The 21,564-nt window shown below is 37.2% G+C and overlaps 3 protein-coding genes across 12 annotated transcripts in view; all 3 read left to right on the forward strand.

Moving 5' to 3' along the window:
- Window positions 1-7,789: 7,789 nt before the first annotated feature.
- On the forward strand, window positions 7,790-9,259 carry LOC132747222 (uncharacterized). The gene has a single exon (XM_060736554.1). It carries the CDS (start codon window positions 7,790-7,792, stop codon window positions 9,257-9,259), a length of 1,470 nt encoding a protein of 489 aa, XP_060592537.1.
- A 1,737-nt stretch (window positions 9,260-10,996) lies between these two features.
- LOC132747243 (uncharacterized) lies at window positions 10,997-11,605 on the forward strand. Its single transcript, XM_060736572.1, has one exon. It carries the CDS (start codon window positions 10,997-10,999, stop codon window positions 11,603-11,605), a length of 609 nt encoding a protein of 202 aa, XP_060592555.1.
- Window positions 11,606-16,465: 4,860 nt separating this feature from the next.
- The window catches only part of LOC132747313 (1-phosphatidylinositol 4,5-bisphosphate phosphodiesterase beta-1-like), a 106,429-nt gene continuing 101,330 nt past the window's right edge, over window positions 16,466-21,564 (forward strand). For 8 of the 10 annotated variants that reach the window (XM_060736718.1, XM_060736696.1, XM_060736676.1 and 5 more), the window contains exons 1-2: window positions 16,467-16,644; window positions 21,403-21,480. In XM_060736718.1, the coding sequence (XP_060592701.1) occupies window positions 16,546-16,644; window positions 21,403-21,480 (177 nt within the window). In that variant the 5' untranslated portion in view covers window positions 16,467-16,545. Of the gene's footprint in view, window positions 16,645-21,402; window positions 21,481-21,564 lie in introns of all 10 variants that reach the window. The other 2 variants (XM_060736665.1, XM_060736670.1) reach the window with 1 other exon arrangement.

A 21,564-nucleotide genomic window follows, 5' to 3' on the forward strand; every position in this document is an offset into this window, starting at 1 on the left:
AGCGTACTTTTTGGAATTTAAATAATTGCTATTCCAGTTTAAGATTTACTCCCTATGTCAATTTCTCATAAAATATAATATTTTGTTTCTAAACTCTTTTCGTTTTCTTTCTATGATTGAAAATAAACAAGATTTTGAATATCTTCTTTTATAATTTAATGGTGACTTTTACTTATGGAAGATAAAGATTTCTTTTCATTTAAATCAAGCGTACATTTCAGATTGCAAGCATGCGTGATTATGATGAAAACCGATGATAAATTATTATAATTATTTTACTCGAGCACAACTATTGACGAAAAGAAATAAATACCCGTTTTATTCTGGTGAAAAGAGCTCATGATAAAAATATCCTAAATAGAAAACTATACAAATTCATTTTAATAGATGTATTGAAGTACATACAATGATAAACGGTACATTCGGCCGAGTTTTAATCCGTGCCAATGAAAACGAAAGTCTATTTACGGATAGCCAATATTTTGTAGTTCGTTATAAAAGTGTAATTTTCTGTACTTTTAACTAGATTGGGACTAAGAAATGAGTTCCTTATAAGCGATAATTCCTTATAACCGTGTTCGCTATAACCATGTTTTTTTATATTAAAAAAAGAAGGGCAAAATTCGGGCCAAAATAAATTGTTCCCTATAACCGGAAGTTCGCTATAACCGTGTTCGCTATAAGTGAAGTTTACTGTACATGATATAATGAAGAACTTGACAGTGACCTTAATTTGACATAGACAATAAAGGTCATATTAGTGAATTTTGCTACAATTGGCCATTATTTGCTCATGAATATGATTCATACATGATCAAAGAACACATATGACAAAACTGTGATGTTGAATTATTCTGATATGACATTGACCTTTAAGTGACCTTGACTATCAAGGACAAATGACCGAAATAGCTTAAATGGTCGAAACTTTGTTTTTTATTAATGAATTTGATTCATAATTGAACAAAAAGCACTTTGAAAAACTGACATAATGATTAGTTCAAATGTGACTTTGACTTTTGTATGACATTGACTGCCAAGGTCAAATATGAAATTTGAATTTTGTTTTACAAGAAAATAATGTTTTGTAGGAGTACTCTGTACTTAAAAAGAAAAATTATGAAAGAAATTTCAATATTGTCTCAGCAAGTCTCATTTTTGGTTAGCAACTCACCGTCAAGTGAATTGATTGATTGATTGATTTTCTTTAGACCGGGCGGTCAAGGATAACCTACGAAAGTGCAAGCACTTATTTCCAGTAGGGTCCTTACCTCACAAGACTATAGAGACAGCTATGAGATACAAGGGAGTCCGGGAATCAGTCCCTAGCTCTTATTGAAAAGAACCCTTGGTTCTTTTACATGCCCAGTGTATAGCACTGATACATGCGAGGATTATCTGGGTTTCTTACCAGTAAACCTCTTGGTAGGTGGGAAACACTGAAAGTGTCTCTGAAAAATCCCAAGGCTGTGACCCAGGATAGAACCCGAATCTCAGGAGTGACAGTCAGTAGTCTAACCAACTGAGCTATCGCGCCATCAAAGTGAAGAAACCAAGTAAAGCAGCAAGTCTAGAAAACGGTCTGCTTTCTAGTGAAGAGTTTAGCCTTAGCAATGGTCCGCTTCTCGGTAAAGAAGCAAGTCTAAAAGAGGTCCGTTTCCAAGAAAAGGAGCCCGTAGTCCGTAGGCGGGCAGCAAGTATCAGGACAGCAAGTCTGAGGAGCATAGAATGTCTAACTTGTGCAGCAAGTCTAAGGAATGTATCTAAGTCTAAAGAGCGCAACAAGTTCAAGAAGTCCAGCAAGTATAAGGAGTGCAGCAAGCCCAATAGTGCATCAAATATGATAAACAAGATCAACAAGGAAATGGCGGCGTTCAATGAACGCAACCCCCAAACGACCTAGCAACAAGAATCAGCGGCATGGAGCCCTGGAGGATCACAAACAAAAAATATCACATAAATGATACTTAAAAAGAAATAAAAGGATTAAAGAAAGAAATTAATTGATAGATTATGTAGATACATATAAAAGTAAACCCAATGTCCATAACAAAGGTACTCAATGTCTTAAAGGAAGACAGAGCAACAAGAAAATCACCTACAATGACCCGATGAAGGTAGATAAAAGACGAACATTAAGACAATTCAGTCCCAAAGGGCTTTAAAAACTGTCCATTATGGAGACTCCCACTTGGTCCGTCAAGTTTAATACTACATCAAGTCCAATATTGTAGCAAGTCTAAGGAGCGCAGCAAGTCCAAAGAGTGTAGAAATTCTTAAGCAATAGTCACAAGAACCGCTCTGAATATCAATAAAAATCTCATAAGTGAAACCAAAACTTTGACGATTACTATTGAAATCTTGTCGGTTACTTTTATTTCCTTTTATGTATTATTAAAGTGATTAACCTGTTCGTGCTCTGCATTGTATCCTGTCCTGTTTTTGTTTGGGTTCCTCCTGGGTCCAGGCAGCTATCCAATCAACACCAAAACAGTCCGAGCATCCATCAATACGTTTCTCTTTTCTAAAGGGATAACTACAACCCGTTTGAACCCTAGTGCTTTCGAACAGTAAGCTAAGTGGGAAATAATTCTTATGTCTGCTACTTCATGCTCAGAACATGACAGTTGCTTGGTTTGAGACTTGGTGTATTTTAAAAAAGCAAGAAATTTAGTTCTCTTTGAAAGTCTCTCTCCCCCCCCCCCCCCCCCCCGACTGTTAAAGATAAGTTCTCAGAAATGCTTGCATTCTCGCACGCATAAACTCTTATTGATATATTTAGCAAATTTGCTTTGTTTTTCCAACAACCATTGTAAGTGCATTCCAATGAGTAATTTCAGCATCATCATGTTGTATGTATTCTTTAGCTTGATGTCCACCTGGTCTGTTTTCTCTTTTATTAGTCTTGGACTCTTTGACTGACAAAAGTTATAACGACCTCCAACAAAATTTATTTGTTGACACACTAGTTTCTAAATGTTCAAAAATATTGCGTACAAACATGTTCTTTACATGCTAAACTGGTTTTGTCCATGGTGTCTTGCTGTTGGCAAGTCGTAATGAGCCATTGATTTGACTGATTCTGATACTTTTGTTAAGAGAGGTACAGTCCTAATGTATTTTTCTCTTGAATAAGGCGTTCGAGAAATTCTTTTTAACAATGACATTTTGCATTTCCTGTTATATCTTTGCTCTGATGCAAGATCAGACCATACTCCATTGAATTTCCCTGGAACAAGATAGGCAGTAAAATGGTTCGTCTAAAACCCATATACATCAGGATGCGTGTTTGGAAGCTCATACATGTCTCTAAGATATAAAGAGACACAACTGGTGTATTTGGTGTGACTGGCAGACATCAAATAAGGGGGCATACATTTCACCTGTCAAATGTTCTTTCCAGTTGCTTGATCTCTCGGCAAATATATACTTTCGTGAGATATGAACCAAAGTTATATACATAAACCAATATTGGCCAGTAGCGCTAAACTGATCACAGTATTCGGGCATTGCAAGATCGGATTTTACAATGTTAATTTTTTCTTGAACAAAATTATTTTCACCTTCAAGGATTTGTCAATGTGTTCTAAATTTACTGTCAAAATGTAAAGTATTTATACTTGCTTCACAATAGTTCCCAAAGACAATGGGAGACAGAGCATGGTTTCATAAATTAAGGAATGACGACGAACCATATTTTAATAGTTCTATGCCACTTCTATTCATGAAATATACGAAAGCCCCTCAGCAAAATGAAACTCACCTAGTCTAAGAACCTTTTCATACCGGCTGGGATTTTTATACGTGATTCCTAAAAGTAAAGTAAAATATGTTAATATTATGTTTTACTTTTTAATGGTAGAAAAAGCATACTAGAGCTTAATTTGTTGAAAAAAAGTTGTCATCCAACATGCATTAAATATTTATACCAACATTTAAGGATTTAATAAATAAGTATTTCATACCACTAAGCATACGATATTTTAGTATTTTGACCAATGTCTAAAAAGGTTTCAAGGAATTTCAATTATCAATTTTTATACATGTATATTGTACTTCATACAATAGCATATATTGCCTCGTCACAGGTAACAACTAAAGTGCATCGGCCAAAGTAATGAGGTAGTCGAGAGATGTTTTTCTGTGTGTGACTTTTTGATGCAAGGGGCCATATGCGATGATGCTTTTTCTTGTTGTTGGGCAATTTTACATTCGAAGAAATTATTGCAGGTGACACGACCTAAATCAGTATAATCCTCTGAAGTACATTGCTTACGTATCAAAGGACCATATAAGAGTGGCATCACCCAAGAGATTTTCTGCAGAAGTGTTTGATTATGTTAACAATTTAGGCCTTTATTTGTTAATGATCGTGCTTTTCTTTTTATACTTATATGACATTATTTTCTGGAGTCTGGAAATCAGTCTGGGAAATTAAAGATCTATTCCTTATCTCTTAAGATAATACAAGATCTTTGTTTTTCATTCATATGTTGATCATATTGATAAATGTTATGACTATTAGCATAAAACGTTGGCCCATCTTTGGTACTCTCATGAAACTGTAAGACTCATTGACACAGCATACAGCAACCAAACGGAGGTTTGGTGCACCATTAACCGGTTTCAACTCCCCAGCAGTACTTGTGCTGCTGACCGTTCCAAGGCGGCACCGCTCTGTGTTCCTCAGATGTATGTCTTTCTTGTTTCATAATGTTTTGGTGACACTTTTGCTTGTGTCCCTTGTTGTTTTCTCGTCTACGGTAAGTATCTTCCCCTTTGCCCCTAGTTTTTATTTCTTTAATTTACCCCCCCCCCCCTTTCTTCTGTGCCCTTTGACTTTGTGGGCCTATTATTCAATCATTTATTTGTTTTCTTTGAATTCCTTATCAGTTACAAATTATTTCCTTTATTCAATCATTTATTCGTTTTCTTTAAGTTCTTTATCAGTTACAAATTATTTATCGTTTTGGTGATTAACCTGTCCGTGCTCTGTTTGGGGTCCGCTTGGGCTCCTTGCCACTGGTTCTTGTTGCTGGGTTGTGTGGGGGTTGCGTTCATTGAACGCCGCCTTTCCTTGTTGATCTTGTGTATCATATTTCAATCACTTTATTTCTCAGAGGAGTCAGGATCCTTATTTCCATATGTGTCACAATATCAATGCATATAAATGAAGTATACTAGTGATATTAATGTATCTTAGTTAAAACGATCAAGCACTGTTGTTATACGGGTGTACGTTTGCTGGAGATATGCTGGACGACTGATAAATGAAAATCCAAGATTTAAATTTAAAAAAACAAAAGTACTTTATTCTGTGATAGTCAAGATGGAATATCTATTTATATCATAATTCATTGTTAATTATTATAACAATTATTCAGTAATTGCAATACATGTATTTAAATAAACAAATACATAATATGAGGAATTTAACAATAACTCGCTTTGCAGGTTAAATTTACTTATATAAATTGAACTTTTACATAGCATTAAATAGACACTGATTATTTGATTTGAATATTTAAAACCTATATAAATCATGAATAAAATATTACTTATAGAACAAGTTATGAATAACTAAAATTATAATATTTATTTCCGAATTTATATATTTAGTTAAGCGTTTTGAGTAGACAAAAACAGAACTTTATCCATTGTCCTACGACAATTTAATTTACTTCAACAATAAACAAAATATTCGAAGATCTCAGTAATTGTTAACGAAGTTACAATAAATTTATATAAAATACAATGATCGTTTAATATGCAAAGTATGGAAAATTGCGAAAAATTATAAAATTAAAACATGCTTGAGAGATAAATAAAAACATTTCTTAGTGAAAAATAAAAAATGGTAAAGATAGAAAGATAAGTTACTTAAACATATCTGATAAATGAAAATTCAAGATTTAAATTTGAAAAACAAAAGAACAAGAGTGGCAAATTTACAAGAGGTATCATTGACAAAAATGCCATCCTTTAATACCTTAAATATAATGAGAAAAGATTTGTTCCTGTGACTGCCTAGTGTATTCATTTTGATTACATTTACAGAAAAATGAATGAAAAACTCAAAACGAAGAAATGAAAATTTTGCCTGTTCACAAAACTTGTTTAAAAACTACTTGGTGATTCTGTCCGCTTCTAAATTTCGTTCAACATATATAGATATATTAACGCTTCAAACCCAAAATATATAGAATTTAACACAGAAATCCATGCTTATTCATTTTAAAAAATGTCATTTAAGCGTGATTTCAGTTCAAAAGATAATATTAATATTTTTGTCATTAATTTGCCAGAGTATCACTTTCTCAGGATTTCATGGCTAGTGAGCACCCTGAATATGTCATTATTCATAAAACAATATGACAATTTGAAGCTACTTACTAATATACATAAATACCGCTACAATTTCTTCCTCAGATAAACCACAAGTTTTACAAAACATTACAAGATATAAAAAACATGCCAGCAAAAGGCTCGTCTTTCAAGCCGTCACTCTCTGTGTTAGGGCCTCACGCACCCTAGAACACTTTTCTTGTCGTCATTGCCTACTTTGTAGGACCACTCCCTCGATTTAGGTTAGGACATCGGCAGCTGGGTCTCTTGTCGTAGACGATGTAGATGCCCCGAGTACGAGAAATTTAGTTAAGCGTAGTCCACACGCTAAGCCGCAAATCTTCTGTAGATGTCCTGTGCCTGAGAAGTAGATGATACCGATTATTTTTTAAGACTATAGAAATTTCTATGGGTCACGTGGGCTATTGAATATTTTTATGAAAATAAATGAAGTGTAAATAATGATGACAACATGTAAAGTTATTACAACTTTTTCCAGTCAACTCTCCATTTACACTTCAATGTATAATGTCACTTTAAGGCGCATAACTCATTTAGAAATGAATTCACAATATTCAAGTATAAAGATAAAATAGAAGGAACCAAAATAAAATACCGCAAACAAATCAATTGCAGTATGTCGTGCTGAACGATTTTCTGGATCGGCAAAAATACATCTTTGATTTATTGTTTGGACGACTCTTTACAGCTACCAGTTGATAATTCTATTAATGAAAATCATAATAACATTTTATATACTTCAGTGGTTTGCCGTAATGACTGCTTTGATGCGCAACTGCGTGTTGTTGTAGTGAGAAGCTTCGTATTTTTCGCTTACAGCTTACAGCCTCACCGCTGGCTACCACCTAGTGGGAACCGGGGAGCCACTTGTAAGCCTTCCCTGCCAGTTATAGCCTCTCATGCAGTAAGACCGCTGTGGCCCATTTATGGGACCTCCCCGAGGTGGCAAACGGAAACTGGGCACCTTGTGACCCCAGGCTAAACCACTCGGTCTTGGAGGATCTAGGCCCCTAAAGGCATGGCTTGCATGGCCCACCGGTGTGTGTATATGCCCTGAAGCCTGCTAACCTAGAACCCAGCTATGGGTCAAAATAGCTCCACAGCCTCGTGGATTAACAAATGGCCTGTCACAACCTGGGTGACAGTAGCTGGAAAGGACGAGCACCATCATAACCGGTGTAACGGCAATCCAGCAATGGTCTCTGAGCACAACAGCCCGAGTTAGATGGGAACGGTGGAGAAGGACAACTCTTATACCAAACCAAGGGAGACAACCCTTTCAAAATCACCACTGCCTTGTGGTCAGTCGTTGGGTCGGCAAGGGCTTTGGGTGAGGTAACCCTAACCAACCTAGAGAGTTGAAATCGGAGATGCTGGGCCATTGGCACTCTCTAACAAACCACTGCATCACGTAACCAACGCTATGACTACACGAAACAATGGTATTCATCGATGTGGTGCTGGATCTTTGGAATCCCTCCAGGGAGATACAGTGCCGGGCTCTGAGCCTCGACAGAGTCCACCCAAAGCTACTGGGGGTCACTCCTTCCATCATGCCAAGAGGAGACCAAAGGGCTACAACAAGCCAAGGAGGAGGAAAGTCCAACAGCAACACTTCAAAGTGATGCATTGGAACGCAGAAGGAGTCTTCAACAAAAAGACTGAACTTCAGCACTTCCTTCATGAGAATGACATCAATGTCTGTTGCATTCAGGAAACACACCTGCAACCAGCTAAATCCTTTAATATCAGAGGATACCAGTGCTTCCGAAGCGACAGGGTTGGCAGAAAGAAAGGAGGCATCATGACATTAGTCAGGAACAACATCAATGCTATCCAGACTAAAATGCATATGGATGACTCGGAATTCCAAGTGCTGAGCCTCAGATTGAACGACTTTCAAATGATTCTTGTGAATATGTACTCTCCAAATGACAAAGCTCTTTCCCTAGACAGTATCCCAATGGAAGCAACAAACCTCATGGTTGTTGGAGACTTCAACAGTCACTCACAAAGCTGGGGATATGACCACATGGACAACCGAGGAGAGGAAGTGGAGACCTGGCAGGATGACAACAGGCTGAACCTCATCAATCAGCCGGAGGATCCCCCAACTTTTTACTCGAGAAAATTGCACTCGACATCAACGCCTGACCTTGCCTTCTGTACTGACGACATACACGGACATGTCCAGAGGAAAGTCACTGATCAACTTGGAGGCAGTGATCACCGTCCAGTCCTCATCATACTGGACCGCTCTGTCTCTATGTCATCTAGCCTACCCAGATGGAACTACAAAAAGGCTGATTGGCCCCTTTTCCAGTCTGTGAGTGATGAACTCTGCAAAGACATCAGAGTTGAAGGCAGAGACATTAACAACATAGTCAGGGACTTCAACCAATGCATCCTCAAGTCAGCACAGCAGTCCATCCCTAGAGGTTCGAGGAAAGACTACAAGCCCTACTGGAGTGAGCAGTTAGAGGAGCTGCAAACCAAGGTGTCCGAAGCCAGAGTTGAAGCCGAAAACAATCCCTCACAGGAGGCAAACCACAACTTACAGCATGCCAAGGCCAAATTCCTAAGGCACAAGCTAGAGGCCCAAAGAAAGAGCTGGAGACACAAGACAGCTTCATTGAACCTCGAGAGAGATGGCCGAAAGTTGTGGAGGTTGACAAAACAGCTGAACGACGACCAAGACAAAGCGAGAGGCTCAGTTACCTTGGAAGAGGAGGGAGAGCTGTTGGTGGGCAAACAAGCAGCAAACGTCTTTGCCCAAAACTACAAAGATGTCAGCGACATCCCCATCAACAGTGAACGACTAAGGAAGCAAGAAGAGAACAAAGGGACAGGAAAACACCTAAGGTTACGTCAGAGTGCATGGACTCGCGCCTGACGCTTCATGAGGTTCAGGCAGCTTTCAGGCAACTAAAGACCAAAAAATCACCCGGTCCTGACGGAATCACAAATGAGATGCTGACACACTTGGGCAATACAGCAATGTGCAAACTCCTGGACATATACAACTACAGCTGGAAACAAGGGCAGCTACCACAGATTTGGAGAGAGGCAACGATGATCCCTATACTGAAGAAAGGGAAGGACCCAAAAAAGGCAGCCAGCTACCGTCCAATCAGCCTCACCAGCTGTGTTGTTAAGACCATGGAGAGGATTGTGAACGCACGCCTGAAGTGGTACCTGGAGACCAATGACCTGCTGGCATCTGAACAGGCTGGTTTCCGGCAATTCCGTTCCACAGAAGACCAGACTACATACCTAGCGCAGGAAGTCGAAGACGCATTCCAAGAGCAAAAGGTGGTCCTTACAGCATGGATTGACCTACAAAGAGCGTTCGACAAAGTCTGGACAGAAGGGCTACAAGTAAAGCTCATGAGGAATGGAGTTGGAGGGGCCATGCTGAAATGGATCAACTCTTATCTGTTTAATAGAAGAGCCAGAGTCAGCCTGAACCAATCCAACAGTAGGAAGTTCCTGCTACGCCATGGCGTCCCACAGGGTGGAGTCATATCCCCGACACTCTTTCTGGTCTTTATCAACGACCTGATGTCTGAACTGCCTAAGGGAATTCATGCTGCTCTTTATGCTGACGACCTGGTGCTATGGTGCAAAGAAGAACACGCCTCTACGGCCACATACAGAATGCAAAGAGCTATGGACAAACTCGCAGCATGGGCCGAAGACTGGTGTGTCACGATCAACAAAGAGAAGTCGTCCACCACACTGTTCACCTTGTCAACAAAGCAGAGAGCTGGGAAGGTCATGTTGGCTGGAACTCCACTGAAGGAGGAAGACGAAGCCACATACCTTGGGGTCACCTTTGACAAGCGGCAGACTTGGAAAGCACACATCAGCCGTGTAGAAGGGACGGCACGAAGGAAACTTGGGATGATGCGAAAACTTGCTGGGCCAACCTGGGGTGCAAATGAGCAAATACTGAAGACTGTATATCAGGGCACAGTAAGACCCACCATGGAGTACAGCTCAGCCACATGGTCCACAACAGCCAAGACAAACCAGCAAGCCCTGGATAAAGTACAGAACCAGGCACTTCGTATCATCACAGGGGCCACCAAGTCTACACCAATCGCCTTCATGGAGAAACTGACCGGAATTCAAACACTTCACGAAAGAAGACAAACCAAGGTCCTTCTCCAGGCAAACAAGTACCAGTCCCTCCCAGACCACCCCATGAACAGCAGACTTGAGGGATTCACCAAGAACCGCCTCAATCGCTGCAGCTTTGTACATCAAGCAAAGAAGCTGAGTAGAGAGCATGCAGCTGAACTAAACACTCAGACAATTCCCTTGGGCCGAGCAGACATCACAAACCTTACAGCAAATGACCTGTCTGCAGTCAAAGTGGCACTTGCTATTCCTGGACTAGACATGGGCAAACAGGAAAATGAGACCATCCGTAGAAGTTCTTGCGGCTATCTACACAGACTATCCTTCGGACACATGGACCCATGTATACACAGATGGGTCAGCCACTAGAGCCGTTAAGGATGGAGGCGGTGGTATTCACATAACGTACCCGTCAGGCCAGAAAACAGCCCATTACATCGCCACTGGGAAGCACTGCAGCAATTACAGAGCAGAGACTGAGGCACTCATGAAGGCAGTCTTTTTGATAGAAAACTCGCCAGAAGAGATCACCTCTGTAGTCTTCCTCACAGATGCAAGATCAGTTCTGGAGGCCCTACAAAACAACAATGTCCCTGAACTAGCGCAAGCCGTGAACAAGCTTGGTTCGTCCTGTAATGTTGCACTTCAGTGGATACCATCTCACTGTGGAGTGCCCGGAAATGAGGAGGCCGACAAGCTGGCTAGGTTAGGAGCCCTGTTGGAGCAACCAGATAACCAGGTGACATACAAGGAGAAAGCCACCATCATCAAGGCTCTCACCAAGACAAGACAGGAAGCGGATGCCTACCACATGCTTAACCGACCAGAACAAGTGGTGATGGTCAGGCTTCGCTCGGGACACAACAGACTGAATGCACACATGTGCATGAAGTACAAACTGGTGCCGTCCCCCATATGTCCCTGTGGAGAAGAGGACCAGACTACAGAGCATATCCTCCAAAGATGCAAAAGACACGACCAGGAGCGAGGAGCAACGTGGTCCCGAGGTGCAACACTCCAGCAGAAGCTGTACGGAGACGTTGAGGACCTGCGGCGGACCACAACCTTCATCGCGGATACTGGCGTAATCGTGTAGAGTGAACGCCAGTAAGTAAGTAAGTATACTTCAGTGAAGTTGTAAAACATATTGATGTATCTGATGATGCTTCCATTTTCAAAATTTCTGACGATCCAGGCTCAAAATCTGATAAGAAAACAAAACGGTATGTACAACATTCTAATGCCAATAAATTTCGCAAGTAACTAAAACAGAAATTTGAACTTATATTAAAGGAAAACTAAGAGAAGCTTAAACGTGAAGCAGAACGACTTGGGGACAAAAAAATCAAGTAAAAAAAGAAAACAAGCAGAACTTTAAACTAAACTTCAGAAAATACTGAATAGAAACAGAGACAGAGAGTCTAATAAAGGGAAGAAACAAGAGGCAAGGTATAAAAGAGAACATATTTAAGAGAAAAATATTAGCTGTAATTTAGGCGTTCGATGGCGACAGTCCAGTGGAAGAGGCTACAATAAAAGTGTCACGCCGAAGTGGCTACAACATAAAAATACACATCGAAGACCCTTATCCCGACTTCATTCAGTCACGGATTTATATTACATTTTATTGTAATATAAATCCGTGATTCAGTGTTCAAATCGTTACAGACATTTCCAAATGGGATCGTTCAGCACGACATTATTGTTGTGCTTTTGGTATTTTTAGTTTTAAGTTTTCGGCATTTTCTAGTTGGGTGGTTCCAATATTCCTACTTGAATAATGTTGAATCACCCTTAGGATATGTTGCCTGCTTTTTAAATTTGTCTTTTGACGTCTTATCTGTGATACGCAGGCTTCATAACCTCCGATCCCCTTTCAAAATTCCATTTTATTTAGTTCCGCCCATTGTTTTCTCGTTTAGGGCACACGCTTTTTATTACTTGGGGATCATACGCCGCTTTTCATGGAATGGCACGGAAGTGTCACATTGAAGGTTCCATGATAACCGCCGTATGAACACATCTGCGGATGTTTCTAAATTCAAAATTTTACTATTTCACGTTTAAATGTTGAATTCTGCTTAAGCCGGTGCTAGGGGGCGTGGACGGTAACTTGCACTTTCCAGTACCGTCCATGAACAGGCTCAATCAAACCGAGCCTGCAACATTTTCAATTTTGCCGTGTTGGGCTTTCTTTAGGGATTCTGTATTCATCTATTTTATGATGATTTGATTGGTGGGCTTAATTAACGTACTTCACCTCAGTGTTGTTATATTTTTCTAGTCCTTCGGGATCATTGAATCCAGCCATTTCAAGTTTTGAGAATTGAGTACCGCTCAGGCGTGAAGGATGATGCACTGTATAATTATCCATCACGGACAGACTCAGTTCACCCGAGTCTGCAATTTTTCTGTTTTTAATGCTTCCAAGGGGTTACTTTTTCCAGATATTTAACGAATACCATTAGAGAGATTTAAAACTGCAAATGTGTGTCAAAATATTATTCACGAGTTATTATACTCAATTTGAATGATTATATTATGGTTCTAGTCAGTATACGATACTAAAATATGATAAACAAGATCAACAAGGAAAGGCGGCGTTCAATGAACGCAACCCCCATATGACCCAGCAACAAGAACCAGTGGCAAGGAGCCCAGGCGGACCCCAAACAAAAACAGGACAGGGCAAAGACAGAGCACGGACAGGTTAATCATTAAATGATAAATAATTTGTAACTGATTAGGAATTCAAAGAAAAGAATAATATGCCCACAAAGGGGAAGGGGACAGGAGACCGGGGATGGGGGGGGGGGTTAATCAAAGAAATAAAAACTAGAGGCAATGGGGAAGATACTTACCGTGGACGAGAAAACAACAAGGGACACTAACCCGATATCGGCCCGACTTTGAGCCGGGTTGCACATCCGACATCGAGCAGACATCGGATGTCGATATCGGGTCGACATTGCAGATGATATCGGGTCGACATCGGTCCTATATAGATATGTAATGTTTGCTGGGCTATACACTTGAACAATGTGTAGAAACATACACCCTGCCACAGAGCTATAATAATTAAATATTATTATATGTTATAAAAGACTCTGACCCTGCAAGAGACTGCGTGTATGAAAAGGGAAGATTCAGAAAAAAACCCACAGCAAACTCGTTGGTAAAGAGGGGTTTAATCCCTGGAAGCGTTGGGGTTGATAATTGTTAGAGCAGTACTTAGATAGTTACAGTTATTTATTAATAGTTTCCAGACTAGAGACTTTTGAATTTGAAAAACGAATGTTCATAGATTTTTCCGTCTGCAAATTATATTTTTTAGTGATATATTGATTCAAGATATTGTACGTAAAAATGATATATACTGCAGATTAGCAATCAACTGATGTTTCTAATGTTTTTTAATTGTTATTTAAAACAAGTAGATAAAATTTATGACCAGTTGCATTAGTTTATTAGGCAGTGTAGCAATACCACGTGACCTGAACGTCATTTTCGGCATCATTTCCAAAACAAATATTGCTCGATTCGAAAAGGAAAATAACAATAAGCATTTTATTTCTAAACCAATTTCTTTCAGATATGCAACATTTTTAGAAGAAATACATAAGCTTGACAAAGAAAAGTGTTTTTCCTTCAGCATATATAAGCCGTTTTATCAAACACTTTGTATAACCTTGAAAGTTGCTTGTATACGAGCGGACTTCAGTTACAAGCTATTTCGTTTTCTTGTATTATCTGATCTACGCTGTGATTACATCAACCGAGAGTACGGAAGGCAGAATCCTACTTAAATTCATATGTTTATTTTGCAATTATTTATGGCGTAAATCTGAACCTTTTCTTCAATTGAAAATTATGGCAGCAGTTCCAAGCCAAATATTTGGACTACAGTTAAAAGCAGTTTTCAGAATTGGTTACAAATGCGAAGAAAGATGAATTCCGTTCTCTGTCTATAATAACGACTATTCTTATAGAAAAGTATGTTATTTGTGAAACAAATTATTCCTTGCCATTGTAATAACGCAGGCTGCGTCGTTACGTAATGTTTTTTAACGATATGGCGTCAAATGGTAAAACAATGAAACAAATGGGGGATGGACTCTCTCACTAATGTTCTTAAACATACTGTTGCAAAAATTTATAGTTTGTTCCATTTGCTTTTTTTAATTGTGCGTCATTTGTTTGTTTTCCTAGGAATGCCCTAACAGAGTTATGTATGCCCGGTATCCCATATGAAAACTCCCGGAAACGTCCTTAAAAGCCAAATGGTTGGGATACCGGGCAAACATAACTCTGTTAGGGCATTCCTAGGAAAACAAACAAATGACGCACAATTAAAAGAAGCAAATGGAACAAACTATATATTTTTTGCAACAGTATGTTTAAGAACATTAGTGAGAGAGTCCATCCCCCATTTGTTTCATTGTTTTACCATTTGACGCCATCGTTAAAAAAACATTACGTAACGACGCTGTCTGCGTTATTACAATGGCAAAGCATAATTTGTTTCCCAAATAACAGACTTTTCTATAAGAATAGTCGTTATTATAGACAGAGAACGGAATTCATCTTTCTTCGAATTTGTAACCAATTCTGAAAACTGCTTTAAACTGTAGTCCAAATATTTGGCTTGGAACTGGTGCCATAATTGTCAATTGAAGAAAAAGTTCAGATTTACGCCATGCATAATTGCAAAATAAACATAATTATTTAAGTAGGATTCTGCCTTCCGTACTTTCGGTTGATGTAATTGCAACTTTTAATGCCGAAAATGACGTTCAGGTCACGTGGTATTGCTACACTGTTAGGTGAATAAACATATTTTTGACGAATAAACATAAAGAACAACTCCGATATGTTCTGTAAACAAATAATTAAATTATATTTTTAGTTGTTTCCCCTTCACTAAAACAATTAAGTCAGAAAATTGGAATCGTAAAAATGAAATGTTGTTTAAAGAATAATACACGGCAATTCTGTCGATGACAACTGCCTAGCTATATCTCCGAACAATACCTGGGACATAAGATAACTTATCTTATCTTATGTCCCAGACAATACAAAAAGTTGACATGTTTTTTTTTTTGCAAATATTTACATGTACCCGCTCTAAATGGGAGATGTTTTATATTGTGATTGTCTTTGCTTGAAAGAGAGTGGACTGGTGGTATTTTTTTTACTAAATTCTGCAGTTTCAGTATTAACAACTGGCATAAAAAGTGTCGAAATTTTGGTTTTTAAAGTGGTCACGTTCCTCATAATGGAACCATTTAGTATACCAGAGACACTAGATCCGTTCTGTATACCATTTATTATTAATATGTCTGTTAGATCTGTTAGCTATGTAAACTGTCTGGTGATAAAAACAATTTTTAATAGCAGAGGGTCACCTAAATATGAAAACAAATGAAATAGTGTAAGGTCAATAATGAATTCATCATGCACTTATGTTATTGAAAATTTATACCCTGAATTCATTCAGGAGTAAAGCTTAATGGTTGATTCTAAGCTCTTCAGTCACTGCACAATTTGACTGTAAAGCACTTTAAACAGAGCAATCATTTATCTTCTATCTACTAGCTGAAAGACTTTAGGTCGTATTTGGAATTTTTAAAAAATTGGGAAAGAATCTGTACATTTTATTTGTCATTTTCCAAATATCCAATGACACCCCCACTAAAATAAAACCTTTTCCCGCCCATTTTAAATCAAGTCACATGATCAGTCTTTTTAAAACCGGGGAAACATTTTTATTATGACAGAGGGGGGAATTTTATGAAAAGTTCAATTCGTATTTGAAAACCCGAAAAATCTATTATTGCTTTAAAGGGTTTATACTTTTTTAAATCATTGTGTATATTTTAAAACTCATTTTATTTAAGCTTAACGCTCTTTTATTCTTGATATTATTCAGACAAAAATCGAATAGAAAAAAACCCTTTGTCGTAGTAAACTCGACCTTGCATAGGAAATTAGGACAGTCTATTCGGATTTAGACATTTATGATGTTATGTTATTAAAATGGCGGGTGCAAAACCAGCCGTTCATGTTGTTCAGTTGAAACCCATTAGTGTTCCCGAAATTCTTGTGAAAGGGAATAAATTTATAAAATGGGACGACGTAAGTATCTTTCATTTTGTGAACATTTCTGGACTTTTCCCAGTTGAACATCTTTTTCATCAGGGTCACTGAAACGCAATCATGCATGATTGTTATCATTTTATTTCAGTGTTATGAAAATATTGAATTTTGCATTACAGACTGTATATATCTAAATGTTCATGCTATTATTTTTAATTAATATTGTTACATTAAGTTATTTATACAAGCAGTCATAAGTAATTTTAGCAAAGAAATGAGAAAAATAAATCTTTCCAACAGCTGTCAAATATGAGGGTAATTATGGGTTTATGTATAATATAACAACTGTCTTACCCTGCTTATGACACCTGTCTGCTGTGTGTAAATGAACAATATAAAATATATTTTAATACTCAATATGGCTTAATAAAAAAGGCCGCAATAACATTCATTTCTTATACTTTATTATACACTTTACTGGTCGGGACCCACCACCAACCAGACACAGAGCTCGAATTTAACTTTTTTGGCCACTAGCAATTTTTTGCTAGTGGACAAATTTTTAACTAGCAAAAACTGAATTCAACTAGCACTAGTTCGAACTGCCCGGGGTACGAATCAGCAACATTACATCCTACTCAAAAACTTGATTTAGGATTCTTATCAAATGTCAATCTATATGTAAAAAAATAATAATGCAATTTTCTCGCCATAACGACGATGTCTGGTCTGGATTATGCGCACAACAATCGGCGCAAAATATTTTGGCAATATTTCCATTGTCATCGAGTTCGTATGTAAGACTGACATGCAGTTCTTTCTCCCATTTTTTAACCGTTTTAACTGAAGGTCTGATTGTCTTTCTTTTGATAGACTGTGAATCATCTTCTGTACTCGGAGTATTGTTATCGAAAGACACATCTGCTTCAGTAAGTGGGAAGAAGTTCGTTATTTTTCGTTAAGACATTTTATTCCGATCACGCTTGATTTACACGGACAAAATGACATTTGGACTGGTTTAAATTTGTGTACTTTTTTAAGCGAGGTTAAGGTATAGAAAATGTAAACCAGACAGCAAGTGCGCGCATAGTTTATAACTCGGCTACCTGCGAATGTTACGTCCCATTTATATTTCGGATTTTCCTGACGAGCGTATTCCGTTTTTTCTTCAACTTGCAAAAAATTGCCAGTAGTCATAAATCTAACTCGCAAAATCATTTTTCAAGGTCTAGCATTATGCGAGTTTGCGAGTGTTAAATTCGAGCCCTAAGACATTTTTTGAACGTTTCTCCATACAGATTTCATAATTTTAAAGCTAGAGATCTGAAAATTTCACACAGAACAGCTAGGTTCTTCTCCTAAATAACAGACTAGTTTTTTTTTTCTGAACTTTACACTTATTGCTTAGTACTGGTTGGTTCCAGGATTTGATTTGAGAGTGGTTCAATAAGCTTATAACGTCCAGCAGAATCAAACTATTTAAAAATAAATTGGTATTATAGATGTAATCCGGAACTCGGCAAATGTTGGTTTTTCCAAGCTAATCTCCTGGTACAAACAAACTTTTACAGTTTTAACTTCACGATCCACAACCTTTTATGCCTATTTTCGAAGCTGTAACTGTAAAAGTTTGTTTGTACCCCTGGATTAGCTGGGAAAACCCAAAAATTTTTTATTCCAGAGTAAGTCTTATTCAAGATGACTTACATAATGAAATAAGATAACTACAATCTGTATTAATGATTATTGTATGTACATTGTAAAGGACTCAATCTAACTTAGAACTTAGTGGGGGCGTAGCCGAGTGGTTAACATGTCGGACTAGTAATCTAAGGATTGCTGACAGCGTGAATTCAAACCCTGTCAGGGCCAAGCGGTTGTTTCCTTGAGCAAGAAACTTTACATTCATTGCTTAGAACTGGTTGGTTCCAGGAAGGGATTAAAATAAATTTGTATAAACTAACTTAGCAGGGTTCTCGGGGAGGCTTATTTCGGTGTCCCGGTACGCATGTTTATTACAGCTGGACGCAAATATTTCAGAGCAAGGATTCCACGTACGCTTAATTTTGCCTGGGGACGCATAAACATTACAGATTGTTTAAAACCAGAAATACACAAATACGTCAGCGCGTGTCAGTCTATAGGTAGGCGGTCCTATGCACATCGACCAGTCAAGCGATTAGCCAATCAGCGATAACGCTTTCGATCATTATCACGCAATAGAGATCAGACTAATGTATAAAACGCGCAACATACATGTAATTACCAGATATAACACGAGGTGATAATTTTTTATCTTTGATCAACAGTTGATTGGAAATTAGCAAATTTTACCGACAAAAGGATTAACTATTGACTATTTACGCCGCAAGTTTAAAGACTGTTTTCTCAAATAACAAATGAGTGTAATTATGAATTATTGTCGAATGTTTTTGGCATTTTCTAGACAAAATATTGCTTTAGTTTTCATTTTTGCAAAAACGTTCTATAAGAGTATTAATGAATTTAAGATATTGTGCCAAAATGCCAGGACAACAAACCAAAATAAACATACGCTTTTCTTTAATATTTAGATTCGATTCCTAACATCGGCGATTTTACATTCGCCAGAAACCCTAAAATTTCGCAAAGAGCTCAACAATTCTCAGTTACCAAGCCAAACATGTGAATGAATTGTTTCTTTGTTATATTTAATCAACATTAAATCTTTAAATATCGATCTTCAACTTGCCCCCTTTTGAAGATATTTGCTAAAATAATTGTCGATCAGATGAATCTCTTACACACTATGTGAAGCTGTTCACGATTTTCCTATTCATTCCGCTAAACGCTGCCTATATACATTTACGTTTGTTTTTTTTTACAAATATAAACTTTTGGTCTTTAGAGTGGACTTATTTTACCAGTATAAAATGATTTGGTATAAAAGTGAAAAAAAACAACACAATTTCCATGTGTTGATGCATTATAATTTTATTGTTTCATAATAAATATTAACAACAAAACAATAATTATACTATGTAGTTCAGAGTTTGTTTTGATTAACTATAAACGTTTCTTGAAGATTCAGATGCTATTGTGAGCATTAAATGACTAATCTGTAAGCATATTACTTGCGACGCGCTTTTGGACTCCAACTTTTTCAGGCTTGCGAGTCCATGGACTCCATGTTTTAAAGTCCTAGTGAGAACCCTGACTTAGAACTTAGCCTGCTATTTTCACCTTTTTACTGCTCTCGTTTTCCAGATTTAAATATTGTTACTCATCTTCATATATCATTCTGCTTGCAAAATATGAACACTCATTAAAGTCAATGTATATTAGTAGATAAAATGTTAGTTGTGGGTAGCAAGAACAATGAAAATCAGATAAATGTTTGTAAATTAGTGGTCAGTAAGTTTGTAGCCTGTAGCATCTACTGCAGATGTTACAAGTGCTGTATAAGTATGTATGTATATGTATGTATGTGATTACATTGTAAATCAGAAACTTCATACACAAACTGTCTATTTTATATGACTATGGCATTGAATAAACTTGCCATAAGCGTGACTTTATACCATAATGATCATAAATGTATGCTTTAAGGGTGAGGGAGTTTTCAAATTGATTTAAAGCTCTTATTCTTTGAAAAAGGCAGGGTTTTGTTTGGTGTTTTTATTTTCCTGTCACATGTGTTGAAGTTATCTACATATGAAGCTGCTAGGTAACAGAAGGCAGAAGTTCTACATGTTGGCTTGCGTCTGAAATAGAGGGTTGTCATTTTGATGAAATAAAAAAAGCAAGAGGAATTCAAAAATAAGTTGTTTTTTATAAAAGTTTATTTAAATAAAAAAGTGTTATGTTGATAGTGTTCATTTATTAAGTCAAAGTGGCAGCCATTAATGGAATGCTACTTTACAGTTTAATTTTACAATTAAGGCTGCCCACCTCCAGATTTGTGTTAAATTTTATGAAAACTTAAAATTATTCTAAAAATATTGTCAGTTTAACTGTACAAAATTATATGATTTGACTTAGCCAAAGTTACCAAATATCCTAAATGTGCAGAACTTTTCTTAACAGTAGAATTTTTGTGATGAAGATCTAAAGTACATTTTGCCATGTTTTACGTAATACAAATTACAATCAAAATTTTAACTGGACTGGTGATATTTATTAAACTTAAAATATATTTTTCTTAAGTTTGAGTTTATTTAAAGACCTGATTTTATTTACATTGTAATTGTATTCATCTTAAAAAATATCTTTAAAAATGCATGTTAGATGTAGTAATTTTATTAAAAACCTCACACTGACTATAGTGTGGTGATACTGATTAAAGGTAGAACACAAAGAGTTGATGATGACCATACAAATGAGACTAATTGACTGGCTATGATAGTCTCTTGTGTAATCTAACAAACCAGGGAAACTTAATGACATTTAATCTTTAAACTAGATAAATGATTGTGTATTTTTAAGTAAATAATCACTTTTTCTTGTCTTTTAAACCATAAACTTAACAAAAATGATTATAAGCAAAACAAGTTATGTATTTATGTATAATTATTTTTGAAATAGAAAATTGAAATATGTTTGGTTATTTTAAGTGTTGTGCGGCAATTGATAATAGTTGCCCTGTCTTAAGTTTAGTAATGGACTGTAGGCACATATTCCATTATTAGTTGTTAGAGATGGTGCACATTTTATTATAATAGAGTCTGTAACTTGAACCTGTCAACTTCATCCTGTAACAGAATTGATAGTTTCCAAATAGTTGAAATATTACTGATAACTAGTTACGTTATATTTCAGAGTTCAACAATTGGTGTACCAGTGACACTGAGGGTGGATCAGAAAGGATATATACTGTATTGGCGAGACCAAAATAAGGTAAATGAAATAAAACACCCCATCTTCACACAAGTAGTGAAGAATCAAGAGAATTTTGATCATTTTATACCATATATCACCTTA

This window comes from Ruditapes philippinarum, unplaced genomic scaffold, assembly GCF_026571515.1.
Source record: "Ruditapes philippinarum isolate M1 unplaced genomic scaffold, ASM2657151v2 ctg1349_1_1_1_1, whole genome shotgun sequence".
Classification (NCBI taxonomy): domain Eukaryota; kingdom Metazoa; phylum Mollusca; class Bivalvia; order Venerida; family Veneridae; genus Ruditapes; species Ruditapes philippinarum.

Coding starts and splice junctions, on each gene's coding strand:
- LOC132747222 (XM_060736554.1), top strand. CDS start 7,790: ATGACTACACGAAACAATGGTATTCATCGATGTGGTGCTGGATCTTTG.
- LOC132747243 (XM_060736572.1), top strand. CDS start 10,997: ATGAAGGCAGTCTTTTTGATAGAAAACTCGCCAGAAGAGATCACCTCT.